This window comes from Martes martes, assembly GCF_963455335.1.
Source record: "Martes martes genome assembly, chromosome: 5".
NCBI classification, from domain to species: Eukaryota; Metazoa; Chordata; class Mammalia; order Carnivora; family Mustelidae; genus Martes; species Martes martes.
Window position 1 is genome coordinate 35,969,586 of NC_137892.1, and position 19,478 is coordinate 35,989,063.

The following is a 19,478-nucleotide window of genomic DNA, read 5'->3' on the forward strand; positions in this document are numbered from 1 at the left end:
TGGGGTTGGTCAGCAACACGGCTGATTCTGTCCAGCCCAGATTTAACAGCCCCCTCCTTTTTTGTTGTTTTCCTTTAAAAGGTACTTATTTAAAATCTATACAAGGCCAAGACTCACAAAAACAGATATACCTTCACAACACAGAATCCTGATAGTGTGTGAACCTGGCCACACACTAGTTGATAAGATTATAAGCACAAGGCCTGCCCCACTCTGTCCCCAGCTGTTGGCCTGTGAGCCATGACTTCAAGATCCTATCACGTTCTCCGTCCCCAGAAGTTAGTGGAAACATCTACTCTAAAGCCAGGCCAGAGCCAGCCCATTTTGTCCAACTGTAAAATATTTGCTCTTTATGGACTTGTCACCCAATTCCAGCTGCAGGTCTAAGGTACAAGTTAAACATAGCTCTGTGCTAACTGGCAGAACAGAGCACATTTGACCTTAAATTTAATAAAAGCAGAAGTCCTTTCTTATCCTAGATTACAACTCCTCTACCCTCTAGAAAGGTGCTATCCAAGAGAAACAGAATCCAAGCCAAAATCCTTAATTTTAAATTTCCTAGTGAAGTGAAATTAATTTTTATGATATATTTTATTTAACCCAATATATTCATAATATTATCTCCACATATATGTAAAATGAAACAAAGTATCTTGCATTTGTTTTCACAGTAGTCTTTAACATTAGAGCACATCTCAATTCAAACTAGCCACATTTCAAGTGCTCAGCAGCCAAATGTGGACAATGACTTTCATGCTGAACAGCACAGCTCTAGAATATGTCCCTTCCCTCTCTCACAAAGAGATATTCACCAGACGGTATCTAACCCTACACTGTGTGAAACCTATAATGTGTAACAGATATATAGTAAGAATAGGGCTTTTCTTATATTCTTTATAGGAAGATGAGAGAATCTCTTTAGCCAAATTTAAACCTCTAAAGGTCTTCATCTACTAGATCACATAAGAACTAAAAAGCATACAAAAAGGCCATAATCATAAAGTATAAAATAATAAAAAAAAATTGGGGGAAGCATAGAATTATAGAATTTTATCTCTAAAAAGAACTTTAATGATCATATGACTAATCAATTTACTTTACAAAAACAGAAACTGGAAGCCAGAGAGTTTAAGTAACTCACTAAGTGAAAACAGACACCAGATCAAAAAAAGAAAGAAAAGCAAGAAAAACCCAATGATCATTAATGAATGCATACATTACCTGCACATCTGAATTCTGACTTCCACTCTGCAAAGTGAACGAACAGTCTTCGGGGTCCACTACAAGGGACAATTGTTTTGATGGCAGAAGAGGTGAGCCAGCACCTTGGCTGAAATTACCTTGTGAACTTTTTGGACCATCCTCCACAGACTCACTCAAATTGATGACCGAGTCTCTAATATTTGAGATGATCTCATTATTCTCAGCTAGCAAACGTTCCAAATGGTCTATTTTTTCTTGCAACATTGAGAGCTGGCCCTACAATAAAAAAGAAAAAGGCAGCTATATGAAACTCTAATACAGCTCTGCTGAGGCACACACATTTTTTTTTTAAAATTATGTGCCTGCCCAAGAGGGCAGCCACTCACCCTTTACTTTCCACTTTTATAAGTGGGATCGCAAAAAGCGTGAACAGCTGGCTGTGTTGAAACACCAATTTACAGCAGAAAATCTCCATGGCTGCAATCTTTGTTTAATCGCATTTTAAAATGTGCAACAGAGAGACCAAAAATATTGGGGGATTTATTTCCTATTGCCCCAAAACCAGTCCTAAAAGATTGTTGAGTTCTCTATAATAGCTAAGTACAACATATTATGTTCAGGTATGAAATTTTAAATTTCAATTAACTAATACTAGTTACTTGAAAGGGTCAAAAAGTATGAACCTGAAAAAAATCATTCCATTGTAGTAACCCTAGCGGACAATCCTAAATAAGAAATATCATCTACAGGAAGATCAATTAATCAACTCGAATTAGCCATATGCATGAAAAGTAACCATGCTAGAGGTCATGTAGACTGCTTTTCCTACATTGTGTGACTTTAGGGTTTTTTATTGTTTTTATTTTTCTTCTTTAAAGATTTTATTTATTTCAGAGAGAAAGTGAGAGAAAGAGCACAAGTGGAGGGGGAGGGGCAGAGGGAGAAGCGGGCTCCCCACTGAGCAGGGGCCCTAATGTGGGTCTTGATCCCAGGACCCTGGGATCACAACGTGGGCCGAAGGCAGACACTTAGCCAACTGAGCCACCCAGCCCCCTGAATTTAAGGTTTTTTCATTGATCCTCACATTTCATTAAGAAGTTTGTCGTCTTTATAACATAAACCTTGTTGTAGAGAATAATATTTCAGCTTATGAGAGCAAGGACAATCTTTGTCTTCTTCACTTCTATATCTTGGGCCTTAAATATATGGTAGATACTTAAATATTTGTCCCATGGACTTTATGTTTCTGGAACTCCACAATAAATCTTTAGTGAATACTCACTGTACCAGGCAAAATGCTACATGCTGGGAAGACAGATATACATATGGGTCCACACCTGAACAAAGGAAGTGACACTGTCACTAGAAACAGCCTACCCAAAAAGTCCACACTGGGGTTTAATAAAATAACTACACGCACAGTGAGCAAATAACTCTGAACACCCAAAAACGAAAGTTCTATCACCAGTAAATAACAGGAAGTCAGAAAGAAGGAAGAAGGAAATAACGGGAGGACAGTAAGAAAGAGGAAGGGAAAAGAGAAAACACTTAAATGTCCAAAGGTAAAGAACTGGTCAAATGGTACATCTGTATCATGGAAATGCTTTCAGTCACAGAAAATTTAGAAATATAAATTGCTTAAAAACAGAAATATATGGGAAGGTATTTCAGGAGGTACAGTGGAGAAAATGTTTAAAAAGCATGCACAAAATAATTGTAATTTGATACCATCCTTTTTGAAAAAAAAAAAAAATGAAAGACCATAATCAAGATGGTAAAAACTGGTTACGGGTATTTATATTCTTCTTTAGCCTGTTATGAATAGCTGCTGACTTTGTGATAGGGAAGCCAGGAGAAAGAATGATTCTACTTCTGGGTTAGAGGCCAGTTCAACAAGGGGAGGGGACAGGTCAGCAGACTGGTGTCTACCAAGGGAAGGCCACTGGAGCAAACTGTGTGAAACTGACAGAAGTCTGAAGGGACTAGAGAAAATATTTTGGAATGAGAAAAGAAATATCCAAAATTAGAAGCAAGTCAGCAGCCCATTATCTTTGTGGGGAGGAGGGAGGTGGAAGAAAAGATGACACTGGGGACAAATATCCAAAGCCAGAAACAAGAAACATTAAGACAGCCTCCACAGACCTGAAAGATGCTTCCCCCACCCTACTTAGAGACATATGACAGAAATAGCTCTATATGTCAAAACTGTAGTCCTATAAGCCAACTGTCTCCTCTGGGGCAGCATGCTATGTTTCCAAGAGGTAGAACTCTGAAGCTTGTTCACCAGCCTATTATACAGAAGCCGGAAGTGCAAGGTTTTAACACAGAACTCATCCTGTAAGATAAGCCCCATTTCCTCTAGTGAAAGGCAGGAGGGAGAACATGCATCAGTTCATGACTAAAAATGGCAAAGCAAAGGAAACAGGATGGATCAGTGCAACACCAGTTCAGGGCTCAAAAAGAAGCTGGGTGAACCATGGAGACTTCGGGTCAGCAAAGCTAGTGAGCACTATCATACTATAAACTCTTCTTTATCAGCAGACGTCGATGCTGGTTGAGCGATTCTCAGCAGAAAGGCCAAAGGCAGTCCCCTTGGCATAACCCGAAGCTCACCCAAAGAAGCTCAAAATACGTGAGAGTCCATACAGATTTTCCTAACTAATCCATACAGATTTTCCTAAGCAGACATGCTATCAAAGACTGTCTGAAATAAAGGGAAAAACTTTTCTTCGCATATTTTCAAAACACGGAGACTACAGCTTTTTGAAACCTGATGTGTTCTGTTGAATATTTCCAATCCTGAAGATACAAGCGATGCTTGCAATTTCTACCACAGCAGGTAACAACAGTAAATCAAGTTCCTCTGATTCCAAGCAGAATTAGAACATGATGACTTGTCCTGCCTCTAGTAAAGCTACTCCCCTCCATACAATAAAACTTAGTCTAAAATATCAGCACCCTAGAGCTTTTAAATACTACATGTTTCATCGTCCAATAAACTAGCAGTGTATAAATTAATACAGGGGTGCCTGCACTTCTCCAGACCTTTCTGTACTTTCAGGAAAGGATAATTTTGGAGCCATGCATACAGCAAAGCTGCCTACAGGTAGTTCAATAAGCACACACTGAGAAAGAAGAGGGCTCCGTCTGGGAATATCCTTACGATGGCCCTAGCCCCATAACCCATGGATGAGAGTATTACTCAAAATAAACATTACAGGAGATAAATGTTTCGTGAAAAATAACCTGCAGTCACCAAAGACGAATTCTGATCTCATTGTAGCTTTAAAGATACAATTAATGATCAGTACCTGGAATTCTGTACCGAATTAATAAGACCGTGGAGAAAATTGTGGCCTGGGGATATGTCAGCAGAATAGTCTAATGAAAATCATTTTTTATAAACTACATTATGCGGTGCCACAAAGTCTCCCCCCAAATGGCTGAAATTCTTGAAATACACACACCTCATAAGCAAATTTTGTATATACAACAGAGAAGAGTAGTATGGCCTTAAAAGGATGTGCTTGTAGTCTGCATTAAAGGAACAGAAATCATAGATAATGTTTCAATTACACTGACAAGTCAAGGAATACTGATAGTAATACTGAATAAGACAATTTTCTGTAAGGTAAGAAAATCACTTGTGAGAAAACCATTTTCTTTGATTTGCTAATCAGTTCTATAGGGAGGCCATGATGTTGCACTGCTGAGGAGTGGAGAAGGAGGTCATGATATTTGATTTACTTTGCTTTTGATGAAAGAGAAAAATTGAGCAAAAAAAATCACTAATCCGAATGACTGTAAGAGAGAAAATTTAGAGCCTCGTACAAGGCAAAACAGGATCAGTACCCACTCAGTCCTATGAGCAAAATCAATCAATGTACACCCACAGCTAAATCTGAAAGCTTATTACACAATTATTTGCCCCAGGTAAGCACTAGCTGCCGGAATTGGCATCATCGTGATCACTCAAGCTTGGCTGAACCTGCACATCAGCATCTTCCTTCCTGTTACAGTGGGAAAAAAATGTGTGCCTTCCCCTTCCCCACTTCAAAGGCCAACACTTGACTGGTGAGCTCCAAACCCATCTCTCTCACAGCTCAAAGGCTGGTATTCTTTTGGTTAAAACTCTCTCAACACTGCTTCATCAAACTCCCTTTTTAAAAGTAACTCATTCTCAATTGTGTAACATGTAACCTCAGGTCAAGCGATATGAAATCTGCCATTCTCTTAAGCCAAAAATAGTAAAATTTGCCCATTTCCTATGGTTCAACTTAACATGATATCCTATCCAAAACACCAAATCAAACTCCAGTGCTTTCCTTAGCCCCACGATTCCCTTCCTGGGGCCCAACGCCTTCATAGACATAGAGTATGAAGAGTCTATACTCCTCACCCCTCCCCTTCCTTCTAAACTCCTATTCCCTCAACTGCCCAGTCCAATCAGCCAAAACTGCCCCTGCAAAGTCCCCAAAGGCTTCCATGTTGTCAGTCATGATAAGCACACACTCCCCTCCCCTTACTCATCATCTCAAGGAGCATCAGCACACTAGACCATTTCTTCCTCCTGGCAACATTTTCTTCACTTACTTGCAGCCCAGCATGCTCTTGGGGTTCCTCCTGCCTCCTGTTTATCAGTCTCCTTCTCCCCCTAGCATCTAAATGACAGAGTGCCTGCCTCAAGGTTAACACCGGAGCTCTCTGCCTTCTCTATACGATCTTAAGTTATCTCATCCACCCCATGATTTAAATTCCATTTTTTTGTACTGATGTCTCATCTCTATTTCTATCTCCAGCTGAAGCCTCTTCTCTGAAAAACAAACCCATCGAGCCAAACAACTATCCCATTCCTCAACTTGGGTTTCAAACTTATGTTCAAAAGATACCCTCCCCAAAAATGCCTTCTACAATCCTCAAATTTTCAGGGAGTAGCATTAATCCCCATCTAGTTGGTCACTCCCAAAATCTTGGTGGAATAACTGATTCTTCCTCCTTCCTCACCCTGTTCATACATCTAACTTATCTGCAAGCTCTTTCCTTACTACATCTAAAATACTTGTGGAATCATTCTATATCTCTCCTTCTCAGCTGCAACCACAATAATCCAAGCCTCCAGCAACCTCTCCTGCCTAGCACACAGCAGCCTCTTAACTAATTCCCCCCAGTGCTAGGCTTACATCCTTCAACCATGCCCTGAGCAGCTGCATTACCCTTCCAACAATCCAGTGGTAGTTTCTAAGTGCACTTCTACTACAATCAGTAAACACCTGCATCTATCTATCCTTCCCCCAATGTAGCTTCACCCTGATCTCAGCTCAGTTGTCAGCCAGGTCCTCCTCAACCCATCTCAGGACCTCCATACGCATTCTCCCTTTATACAGTCCTTCAAATCTCACCTGAAACGTTCCCTCAGCACAGCCTTCCCCAGCCATCCTATTTAAAATAGGCCTTCATGTGTTATTCTCTATTTCCTGCTTCTTCCCCGGCCTTATTACATTTTTTACCTATTTATTCATGTATTGTTTCCCCATTTTCATCACTAAGTAAATCTCTAAATTGAGAACAGTCACCACAGCTGTTTTATTCATCACTGTACCCTGATGCCTAGCACAATGCCTGATGCACAAAAGAATTACAAATATTTACAGCAGGGTGAAAAAAGAAAAAAAAAGTAACATTTTTTTCTAAGACAAGGCAGTATTAAATGCCATTTTTCGGCACACAGCTTACACCAAAAATAATATGAATAAAAACAAAACAGTCTAACAATTTTTTTAAGAAAGAAAATTCATAAAAATCTTCACTGTGACCCAAAAAGTAGGTAAGAATGAGAAGGAAAGTCCTAAATTATAGGGTGATCTTCACTGACTGAGAGGGAAATGATACAGAAATTGAGCTATGTTTGGCCACAGATTGACAATCTGTAGGGTAGACTATGTGGCTCCTCTTTGAGGGCAGGCAAAGATTATGGACTCTGTACAGTCCAACCAAAAGTTTCAACGTTCACTACTACCAGTAATCATAGCTCACTGGGCTCTAATTTCAATTGATGTGGGGGATGAAGATGGTTTGGTAAAAGAACCCAAGGTTGATTCTGAAATTCTTCCTACCACAGTAGTGGTAAAAGATCTTCACTCAACGAAATCAAGTTTCTAGTTAAGAGAATGATAGAGAAAATATCATTTATAATATAATCACCAATGGTGGGATTTGAAAGAAACAAAATTTTACTGCAATACATATGTGTGTGTGTGTATGTCTGAAACTCCAGCTCCATGCCACCTGTCATTCATGCTTTCTTTTCCCGCTTCTTATCAGATTTTGTTAGATTCAGTAAATCACTCCATCACATCAGTACATTTTTGGACCTGGATTCTGTCATAAAATGTGCCCACCGTGTACCAATGTGATTGGGTAAAAGGCTCTAAGAGTAACCGTCAGAAGCATCTGAAAGGCTGCTCGAAACTACAGATCTCAGAGGCACCTGGGTGGCTCATTAGGTTAAGCATCAGATTCTTGGTTTCGGCTCAGGTCATTATCTCAGGGTTGTGACATGGGGCCGGGCTGCAGTCGAGCTCCATGCTCAGCAGGGGCGTCTGCTTGGAAGATTCTTTCCCTCTGCCCCTTTCCCTGCATATGTGCATGTGCGCTCTCTCTCTCTCTCCAATAAATAAATCTTAAAAAAAAAAAATTACAAATCCCAGGGATCCACCCCAGAATCTTGGGAAGGGTCCCAGAAACTGCAATGTTTATGCTCCACAGGTGACTCTGGTGATCAGTCAGGTTTGGGACCTACACCTCCAACCTCATGCATGTCAGCGAAATACTTTAGATATACAGCCAATAAGCCATTTGGCAAATCACCCCTAAACTACCCTAGAGGGTGACATAAATTACAAACCTGCACCCTTTGATAATCTGCTTAACTGGATATTAATTCTCCTAATTATCCTTGTACCAGATTCCTCCATTTCATGCTTTAGGATATTACACCTCACCACATTTTTATTTTTAGTAACTGCAAATAATGATTATCTTTAGTTTTAATAACTCCTTTTACCAGATAAAGATAAAGGCAGTTTAGCTGAACGGTTAAGCACAAGAGCTCTGGGTCAGACTACGCGTGGGTTCTAATCTTCAGTTTGGCACTTAGTAACACTGTGACCTTGGGGAAGTAACTTAACTTTCCTGAACCTCAGTTTCCTTTATAAGCAAAACGCAGTGCTAACACCTATTGCTTGGAATGGCTGCAAAGAACTTAGCACAGAGCCTGCTACCAAATAGGCATTCAAGAAGACATTACTTCTGCTGTTGCTGGAACAAAACTATGGCTTTCTAAAATCACTTTGCTTTTTGGGGTTGTTTTTTTTTAAAGATTTTATTTACCTATTTGACAGAGAGAGAACAAGAGAGAGAGAACAAAAGCTGGGGGAGGGGCAGAGGAAGAGGGAGAAGCAAACTCCCCACTGAGCAGGGAGCCTGATGTGGGCCTCTATCCCAGGACCCCAAGGTCATGACCTGGGCTGAAGGCAGACACTTAACCAACTGAGCCACCCCAGAGCCCCTAGCTTTCTAAAATCACTTTGAATGGGCACAACAACTGTGATAAGAACAGACTCTAAAGTTAAGCCAAGAGTAATGTCATCAAAATGGCAGCATGGGAGACCCCAGCCTCCATCCTCCCACAAAGATCAACAATGAAACAGCTATCCATGAACAAAAACAGCTGTGGGGCAGCTCTGGAGTCTACTTACAAAACTTTAAAACAGAGTGGAACAAAAAATCTGAAAATAACCACACAGAGAAAAAAAAAAGACTGCTTCATTTTGCCTGCATCATCCCATCCCCCAGGGTGGCAATGCTCAATGCCAAGAGGGAAGAGGGAACTCCCTACCTAGAAAGAGTTCCTCTTGCTAAAAAAGAAGAGCAGGGTCAAACAGGTCCCCCAGCCACTGGGAGCACCACCCAAAGAGACACAGAGAGACAACTAGGAACAAGAAAGAAAAGCAGGGGCTATCAATAGTAGCCACACAGCATGAACAAGAATGGTTCACAGTGACCTGCTCTACAGACAAACCCAGCAGCTTTCACCACCGAAGGAACCTATAGCCAGCACAGCTGCCATGGAATCCCTGCAGATTTTCCCAGTTTTCCCACCCCTTGTATTGGCATTTGCTGATGCCACCCACCTGTGGCCCTCCTGCTCTCTCCCCACCAAGCCCCTCTGGAACCTAGGAACCACGCCAGCAGCCAGCCGGGTCCTCTGTGGCTGCTAAAGTGCAAGACTCCAGCCCAGACCCACATGGCTGATCCCCACTGCCATGGAGTTAACCCCTCCAGCTATGTATATGCATGCTGCCAATCTGACACTTGTCCACTGCCTGCACACGTTCAGGAGGAGACTGCAACAATGGGAGAGCAAGCTGATAGCCTGAGCCTCCACAGCTGCTTGTGAACATGGAGGAGGTCCTGTCTTCGGTCACCAGTCTGCACCATCATCCTCTCCTGGCATCAGACACTCCAGCTGTGCACAGCATATCCCCAGCTTGACCTCCACGGCCAGCCTCCACTGCTGTGTGCCTGTGGTGAGACTGAGCAGTCATGGTAGTCCCCATCAACCACCTGGGCACCTGCAACTCCCAGGGCACCCACCGTTGGCCCCAGTTTTGCTGCCTGCCTTGGATCCCACCACTACATGCATGTGTGCAACAAGCCCCTGCCACTGCACAGGCCTCTACAGCTCAGCAGGTGCACACAACCAGCTTTGGCTACCACTGCTGTCTTCCCTAGCCCCTGTCACTGGGCCTGGAGGTGCCAGTCAGGACACAAGCAGCCCTTGCAGCCACCACTGACACCCTGGAGCATTTGCCAAGGACCACGCAGTTGTCAAAGCTGTGGACCCCAGCAACCTGAGCCTAAGAGTCATCATGCACCTCAAAAGGGATGTTACCACGTGCCCCTGAACTTGGTGCCCTATACCACTAGAGCTGGAGTCACAGGTGTTAGACCTGGGGGCACGCTGGGATCACTAGCATGCTCCAATGTCCCCTCTCCCACACAGCTAAAAGGCTTCCCTTGCCAAAGTCAGTCCATAAAGTCTGGAAGAGGTGACTTCTTCTTCAAAAGCATAAACACCCGTGCAAAGTTACAGGGATCACTAAAACTCAGGAAAACGTGACTACCAAAAGAATATAGTAAACCTTTCCAAAATGGAAATATAGCTATCGCCCAACAAATAATTTAAAATAATGTTCTTAAAGATGTTCAGAGTTACAAGAGAATATAGATAAAAATTTAACAATATCAGGAAAACAATATAAAAACAAAATGAGAAGTTCAACAAAGAGACGGAAAACACAAATAAGAACCAAACAAATTTTGGAGTTGAAGGAAACAGTGATTGAACTGATGTCAACAAAAAGTTTTAAGACTTGACCAAGCAGAAGAAAGAGTAAGTGAGCTCTAAGAAAGATCCATTGAAATTATCCAATCAAAGGAAGAAAAACGAAAAAGGAATGAAAAAGAGTGAAGAAAGCATACATCATCTGTGAGATACCAACAAAAGACTAATAAGCAATCTGCAAATTATTAGAATTCAAGGACAGAAACGGAGAAGGAGGCAAAAAGCTTAATTAAAGAAACAATGGCTAAGAACTTCCCCAATATGAAGAGATATGGATATTCAGGTTCATGGAACCAAGAGGTCACCATACCAAATCAACTTAAAGAGATCCTCTCCAAGACACATTATAATAAAAGTGTCAAAAGTCAAAGAGAATCTTAAAAGCTGTAAGGGGGGGAAAAAAGCACCTCCATTAGACTATTGGTAGATTTCTTAGCAGAAACGTTATAGGGCAGGAGATAGTGAGATGATACATTCAAAGTACTGAAAGAAGAGAAATGCCAACCAAAAATATACCATCTGACAAAGCTGACCTTTAGAAATGAAGAAGAGGTACAGATTTCCCCAAACAAAGGCTAAGGTGGAATTCATCACCACAGCACCTGCCTTACAAGGAATGCAGAAAATAGTTCAAGCTAAAATAAAACACATCAGTTAGTAACATGAAAGCCTATGAAAATATTAAACCTACCGGTAAAAGTTAAGCATATAGTCAAACTCAAAATAATACTTCAATATGGTGGAGTGTCAGCCATTTAATTATACAGTAAAATGGTTAAAGGACAAGAGTATTAAAAATAACTACAGCTACAATATTTGTTAATGGATACACAACAGAAAAAGATGAACTGTGACATCAAAAACATAAAAGGGAGGGTAAAATAATAAAAGGGTAAAGTTCTTATATGTGATCAAAGTTGTTACCATAAAATATATGTTATATCTATAAAATGTCTATGTAAGTGTCATGGTAACAACAAAGCAGAAAACTATAGCAGATGCACATAAAATGAGGAGAAAAGAATCAAAGTATACCACTATGGAAAATCCCAAGTCACAAAGGAAGGCAGCAAGAGGAAGAAAGGAACATGGAAACTACAAAAAAGACAATCAATAAAATGACATAAGTTCCTAGCTATCAATAATTACTTTAAATGTAAATGGACTGAATTCTCTACTCAAATGACAGAGTGGCTGGATAAATTAAAAAAAAAACAAAAATCAAACAATAAGACCTAACTGTATGCTGTCCATAACAGACTCACTTCAGGTTTAAGGACACACATAAACCCAAAGTGAAGGGATGGAAAGAGATATTCTATGCAAGTATATGTATACACACACACACACACACACACACACACTTGAAAACTATTCAGCCATAAAAAAGAAATCTTTCATTTATGACAACATAGACGGACCTTGAGGATACACTAACTGAAATAAGTCAGACAGAAAAGTCACATACTGTATGATATCACTTACATGTGGAATCTAAAAGAGTTGAAGTCAAAGAAACACAGTAGAATGGTAGAGCTTGGAAGGGGAAATGGAGAGATGTTGATGAAAGGGTATAAACTTACAGTTATTTAAAAAAACAAAAAAACAAAAACCCCTTTCAATTATAAGATGAGTCAGTTCTGGGAATCCACTATACAGCATGATGATTATAGTTAATACTGTATTACATACTTAAAGTTGCTAAGAGAGTAAATCTTAAATGTTCTCATCATAACAAAGAAATGGTAATTATGTGACACGATGGAGGTATTAGCTAACACCATGGTAATAACCAGTTTGTAATATATGAGTGTATCAAATCAACACATTGTACAACTTAAACTTAATACAATGTTCTACATCAATTATATCTCAATAAAGCTGAAAAATATAATAAGATAAAAAATGAATCCAAGCCAATTATGAATTATAGCTCCACTACCCCAGTGAATCTTTGGGCAAACTATATAACTTTCCCGTGCCTGTTTCCTCATCTGTAAAATAGGATAATGAGTAATACCTCACCCACAGGGTGGTTATGAGTGTTCAATTAGTGAGCACATACAAATGAGTTTAAAGAGTGTCTGGTGTGATAGGCAGAAGGATGACCATCCCAGTGATGTTCAGGTTCTAATCCCTGAAACCTGTGACTCTGTGACTTTACATGGCAAAAGGGACTTTGCTGATGCGATTAACTTAAGGATTCTGAGATGGGGAGATTGTCCTAGAATACTGACAGGCCAATGTCATCATGTGGGTCCTTATGGGGGAAAAATGGGAGATGGGAATCAGAAGCAGAGGAGATACAAAGAAGGAAGAGGAAGTCAGAGTGATGCCACGCTGGAGGAGGCCTGGAACCAAGGAATGTAGGTAGCTTCTAGAAGATGGAAAAGATGAGGCAACGGATTCTCCCCTAAAGCCTCCGGAAGAGAGGCAGCCATGCCAACATCTTGAGTTCAGTCCAGTAAGACCCATTTCAAACTTCAAATCCTCAGAACTGGAAGACATAGATTTTTCTGTTTTAAGCCACTCCACGTGCTTTGTGACAGCAACAATAGGAAACTAACGTAGCCAGTAAAAAGCTGACCCTATATAAATAAAGTTTCCACTGGCTGGTCCTCTTAGAGGAAGTCCGTCCAAATTCCCATCAGAGAATTGGAGAGCTGTGAGCCTCCGCGGCTGAGAGCCCCTGCAATGGAGCAGTGAGAGGTGAGAGCATGTGACTCTACAACCTGTCTCCCAGGAGCATGTTTTGGTCTCATTAGGCTCTACACCTATCTTTGACCAAAGGAGGTAGGAAAAGACTTAATAGTTAAAAATATTTTTCCAGGAAAGAAACATCAACATCTTCATCTTGGACCGTTTTAGGGTCAATGAGCAAAAAGTGTTTTAAGGCTACTCTGGAGCTATGGTGGGGCAATCGGGAGTCAATGCCACGGTGGCTTGGATCGAGGCGGTGGAGGAAAGCAAAAGGCTGTGACAAGACAGATGAGCTAGGAAAGGGAGGTACAGAGAAAGAAGAAAAATAGCTGTTGTGTTTTGTTTTGTTTTGTTTTGTTTACTGAGGCAAGTGGGAAGAAGATGGGTGGCATTTTAGGGAAATCAGGAGCGAGCCCCGGGAAAGGAGCAGAGGGAGGGGCAAAGGTTCTGTTCTGGAACTATGAGACAGCTCAACAGCAACGTGAGGTAGACACGAAGTCTCAGAGTGAGGACAATCTATATTTGAGTGGTCAGTACAGATAGGAATTTAAAGCAGTGGCGACAAATGGGGATCACCTATAGAGAGTGCCCAGATCTGCCTTTAATAATTGCAAAAGGCTCACCAGGCAATTCTCACACATCCCCGGTTAAGAACCACAGTATTAAAGCTAAATATAAAAACAGTGATTTGGTAAAAGAGAGTCTGTTTTTCCAGCAGGGGTGTCACTGTTCCCGCAGTAGCTCCAAGTCAGTCAGCCGCTATTCAACTACACAGAAGAATCCTGCTATTTATATTCAGTCAGATCGCAGGCACCTAACAGGAAGGCATTCTGGTTTCATAAAATGACAAGAAACCCCTCAATGACCACCCCACCTCTTAAGATGTGCGGTGCTGAGGCCAGAAAGAGTGTGACCTGAGGCTGTGGCCACAGTCCTGTATGTAATACTACAGTTTTAACAAGCCACAAACCACAGTGACAAATGACCTTTTAATGGTGTTTTCCAGACCTGAAGCTTATCATGCCTGAATCTCTTCCAAGGTATTATTGCCTTTGTGCTTCCACTGGCCCATTCAAAGAAATAAATGTACTCACCATATGAGCACAAGGAGCACTTAATTATGTAACACCTTGCCAAAACACAGGAGCGGTGGGCTTTGCCTTGGCAAATTGTTACTCATCAATCTCACACCTGCCTACATATGACGTTAGCAGAACCTACTCAGGCGCAGGTACACGAGAGTGCCAAGTGACGGCGAAGGGAAGAGCTGGGACTTCAGGCTCACCATGCCTTGCCCCAGGAGGGGACCCTCAGGACTCAGACGTTTGCCCCTGAATCACGGTGCCTCCCAGCCCTGACCTAGAGTAACAACAGGCCACTCCAGTTTCCCCCAACTTTGGGAACCCCATCCTCTCGCCACCTCCAAAAATGTGGATAGGACTCCAGTTGCTGGTGCTGTGTCCAGGCTCCAGGATGCAGCTCTGTCTCCACCCAAGGGTTTCCAGATGTAAATGGAGATTAGAACCGTAAGGCCCCCACCCACACCACCCCCACGCAGTTGCACAGAAACCACCTCCAGCCAAGGCCACATTTCAGATACCACGCTACTGTGTATAAAGTGAGATGCCGCAAAACAGCTACCTTTTTAAAAACGATTATTGTAACAAGGGCTTGTAAGTACAACATGTTTCGATTATAAAATATTTTCATACAGTGCAGCTTTATAACTTTCAAATAGATTTAATAACTGCAATTAAGTGGTGCTAAGCAAATTAGGTGTTGACTAATAAAATTCTTTACTTCAGCACTTCCCAAACTGTTCTGTGGAACATTTCCTTTTACATTTTGGGGGGAAATTATTTTTTTGAAAACCACACTAATTTTACTTCTACAACATATTTTTAATGTACTTCTATTCTTATACATAGCATTTATACATAGGAACATTCTTATAGCCAAAAGCTATGTCAACATATGTCAACACCTATGTCAACAGTGTATCCCACCCAAGAACATGCATCAATGTTCTTAGGATATGCTTTCAGATGGTAACAATTCCCAGAGAACTAGGGTCATGCTGTCTTATGTCATCTGGTCAATGACTGCTGATCTATGTTGCTAATCTGTCTTACATTTTTAAAGATATGCCTACCTTTATGCACAAGGGTTGTTATTATGTACTATTTATAACACCTAATTTCATTCTGCATGGATGAATGACATACATTGTATTTTAGGATCTGATGATACAAGTTCCATCAACATAAGTTTACCCAAGTAATTTTCAGAAATACGTTAATGTAAAAAGAGTACAACTGTTGGTAGTGGAAAAAGCAAATCAACCTAAACAGTGTTAGTCTATTAAAATAAATGCAACTGACATGTGTAAGACAGTTTTTCATACAGAAAAGTTTTGGGGGCCCTCTGAAGACAGTGTTGTTTTAAATATATAAACAGCCTGCCTCCAATCTTATTTATACTAATCATTTTCTGAATAAGCCCATTCTATTCCCTACAGACAGGAGAAAAGTAAGCGTGTAGGCAAGCCCCATCTGAATTATTATAAATTCTGAATTTCCTAACGTCTCATTTCAAGCAGCAAATATTCTAAAGTTTTACAAAGCCTTCCTACAGACTTCCTAAAAGTCCATTCTGAACCATTCAATCTACAAGGGCAAGGTGGGGCACGGTAAACACCACAGAAGCAACAAACGTAATAGTAAGGCACAACAGAATATGTTAAAATAGAATGAAAACAGATTTCTAAGTATCATACAATCAGCTATCAAGATAAGGATACAAATTTCTCAGGTTCTTTTTAAGCCTTTTTTCTTTATTTTAAACAATTATTGGTTAGGTCTTTTCCCTTCAAGTTTTAAGAAATATCCTGCATTTCAAGTCTTCTTGTCATTGGGCCCTACAAGTTTTCAAAAGTTGGCCTTGGGCCATAGACAGTTCTTATCTCTTCAGTTTGAGGGGGGAGGAGGGTGTGGTCAGCCCCTAATGAAAAAGGAATGGCTCTTCTTTACTATCAACAAGAGGTAGTTTGGGGGTACTCAGAAATCTGTCTGATCTTCAAAACAACCTTAAGCTATGAATCCCCTATTTCAAGTGTTGCCTTTTGATCTTTAATAAATCTATCTCTCTTCATCTCTCTCTCTCTTCTCTCTCTCTCTCTCACACACACACACACAAACACAGAGTAATCTATCTTCTGTTCTTATAACCTAGGGGGGAAAAAAAATTATTTCACTCCATAATTTGGGCCAAAAATGAGAAGGGTCTTTTTTAGTTTCCTACTGAAATGCTTCTTTGAAATCTTATTTCTTTATGATGGTCTTATCTTTTCTTAGGTATGCTGATCAATGAGCTGGTTTCTGACAATTTGAATACAAGCTGCTTCATTTTATTAGCATCTGCTACACAATCATCTTAATACGAGAAGCATAGCTTTTGGCTATAAGAAATGTTCCTTGGCTGTCTGCTCTCTTCTCACAAAGCACAGTCCCGAGTGAGCTCATCCACTCTATGCTGCTGACTACCAGATCAGCATCTCCCTTCCCTCCCCTCTCACACGGGCACTGCAGCCCCTTTGGCTATTCTACTAACATCCACCTCATCATACATGAACCTGAGGTTGGCTCCCCAAACCAGGTTATCTTCCAAACTATCCCTTTCTGCAAAGGGTATTAGCTCATTCTCCAAATGCCCCAAAGGAAAAAGGTGGGAAAAATTGTTTCATTCAAGCCACACACCCTTTATAAAAATCTGTGAGAAAGCCCTGATGCTTCTTTTTCACAAAATGTCTGCACATTTTCCTCTTCCTCTTGATTCTAGCCATTTCGATACTGGTATAGGGATTTAGTGCCTTATGTCTGTATTACCTTAAACAGATTCTCAGCTGCCTTCCTGCTTCTGAGTCTTCCTACACACTGCTACCAGAATAATCTAGATTGAATACTCTTAGCTCCCTTCCAGGTCTAAAATTTTCTATGAAATTAATTCTCCAACACGGCTTTTCCCAAGCAGCTTCCTAACATACTCAATAACTTTCAGTGGCTCACTATCATCTGACTCATGTAACTTCTCAGACTGGCTCCCGGGACAATTCACAATCTGATCCCAAACTATCTACAATGTCTTCCCAACCACTTCCTACAAGCACCAAAGACTCCAAATCAAACCAATCCCCTCACCTCTTCTCATGATTCCAGGCTCCTTCAAGACCCAAGCCTTAAGCTCCTAACTCCACACTAAGATGTTCTTTCCCCCTACATAGTCCTACCCAATCAGAAAAGCCGAGTGCTGGTTCCAGGTCCTTTGGTCAACTTGAGCCAAGCCATTACCAGAACTTAGTATTGAATTTCCTTTAAGGCCTCTGCCCTTATACCAAGAATTAAGGTCATGGACTCTTATTTTATTCTTAGCTCTTATATGCCCAGAACCTACAACAGTTCCTGATACATGACGGCTACTCCATAAATCTCTGTTCATTGGCAATAACTAGCATTTACTGAACACATACTATGTGCCAGGCACTGTTCTAACTCTTTTAATGAGTAATTAAATAACACTCAGCTATCTCTAATTGTTTCACAAATGACAGTTTCACAAATGACCACCTCAAATAACTAAGATGCTCTTGCAAAGCAAGAAACATTATCTAGTACCTCTATCATAATTTCCACAGTACCTAACGCAAAGTAATTCGCAAATATGTGCTGAGTAAAGTACAACAGAAAGCACTGAATTATAGGCCAGGATGCATACCCCAGGTATGCTATGACTGGTTACGGGACCCAGGGCAAATAGCCGGGTTTATGTGTCTCAGTGTCCTTCTCTGAAAAATCAAAGACTAAATTATCTGATCTGGAAGGACCTTCCCTACTCTAAAATTCTCTATCTGACTTTTTATATTATGACTTTTCTAGGGGTACTGGTAACCATTAAGAGAATGACTAGCTCCATAGATTCTCAAAATGCAAATTCAGGACTTTTTTGGGGAGAAAGTAATTCTGAGAATAATTCACATTCTCTGGCTTCCATCTTCTAATGTTCCACCAGTAAAAATGTCACCACAAAGGCCAGGACCCACAAATCCCCACATTTTTTCATACTTGTGATATGAAAGAAAAGGAGTGAATTGCTGTGAAGTCTGTCTTCAGCCCCAAAGTACAGCCTCACCCTGCAGGAGGAGAGCTTTCCCCATCACAAAACACAATCAATCCTGGAAGAAAACATGAATTTAAAAGAAAAAAATCATTGGCAAATTCCTCAGCTCTCAAGGCTCCTGATTCAGGACAATGAGGTTCACTGGTGGGACTAGGTTACATCTGGGGCTTGTTCTGCCCTTGGAAAAAACATTTCGTTTCTCTTGATTCCTAGAGGCAAGAGACTTTTTCCTTCTGCAAATGAAGCCAGTGAGAAATCCACGTGCATGTGAAAAATGCTGAAATGCATACATTTAAAAATGGAAAGACAATGCTTAAAAATTGCAATAATACTCAATGAGACTCATTAAACTCATTTTTGTTGGGACTAAGTGTACTGCCATTGAATGATGATAGTGAAATCTCTGAGGACATAAATGGGGGTGGTGGCCTGGGCCAAAAGGAATGAAGAAAGTCGCACATAACCTTCAAGAAGCATGAAGAAGTATCAAAATTAGCAAGAAATTATTACTCTTTGATGACTAGCAGTCCAGTGCCCCTGCAGACCTCCTGGTAGTTCTCCGCCTCCAAGCTGAGTAGCCTTCAGGGTCCCAGAGAGGACTGCCACCTTCCATCCTGATGGACACGGGCTCTCCCTCCACAATTCTAACCCTAGCTGTCCGATTAGGCTCAGAATTCAGCCCATCTGTGAATTACAGCTAATCCCAAATACAATAAAGCCACAGTTTTTGATCTTGAGACTATGGATCAATTTTGCACTGTTCATGCCCCAGAACCCTCCATCCCACGGCAGTCTTGTAGTGAGAAGCCTGCAGGTGATAGAAGGGAAACAAATTAAACATGTCAAGCATGTCCATGCTCCAGCACAGAGGTTCCCCAAGGATACCTGGGAAATCTATGAAACACGGATATAACACCAGTTTTAAACCACAGTCTCAAAACACAAACTAAGTTTCACTAATGCTTATCTAATAACCAGGTGACAAGAATTTTGTTTT

At 40.9% G+C, this 19,478-nt stretch overlaps 1 protein-coding gene across 1 annotated transcript in view; it reads right to left on the reverse strand.

The window, feature by feature from the left end:
• MAN2A1 (mannosidase alpha class 2A member 1) overlaps window positions 1-19,478 on the reverse strand; it is a 167,646-nt gene that overhangs the window by 140,698 nt on the left and 7,470 nt on the right. Inside the window, exon 2 of the mRNA XM_080804167.1 lies at window positions 1,222-1,479. Within this exon, the coding sequence (XP_080660293.1) occupies window positions 1,222-1,479 (258 nt within the window). The remainder of the gene's footprint in view (window positions 1-1,221; window positions 1,480-19,478) is intronic.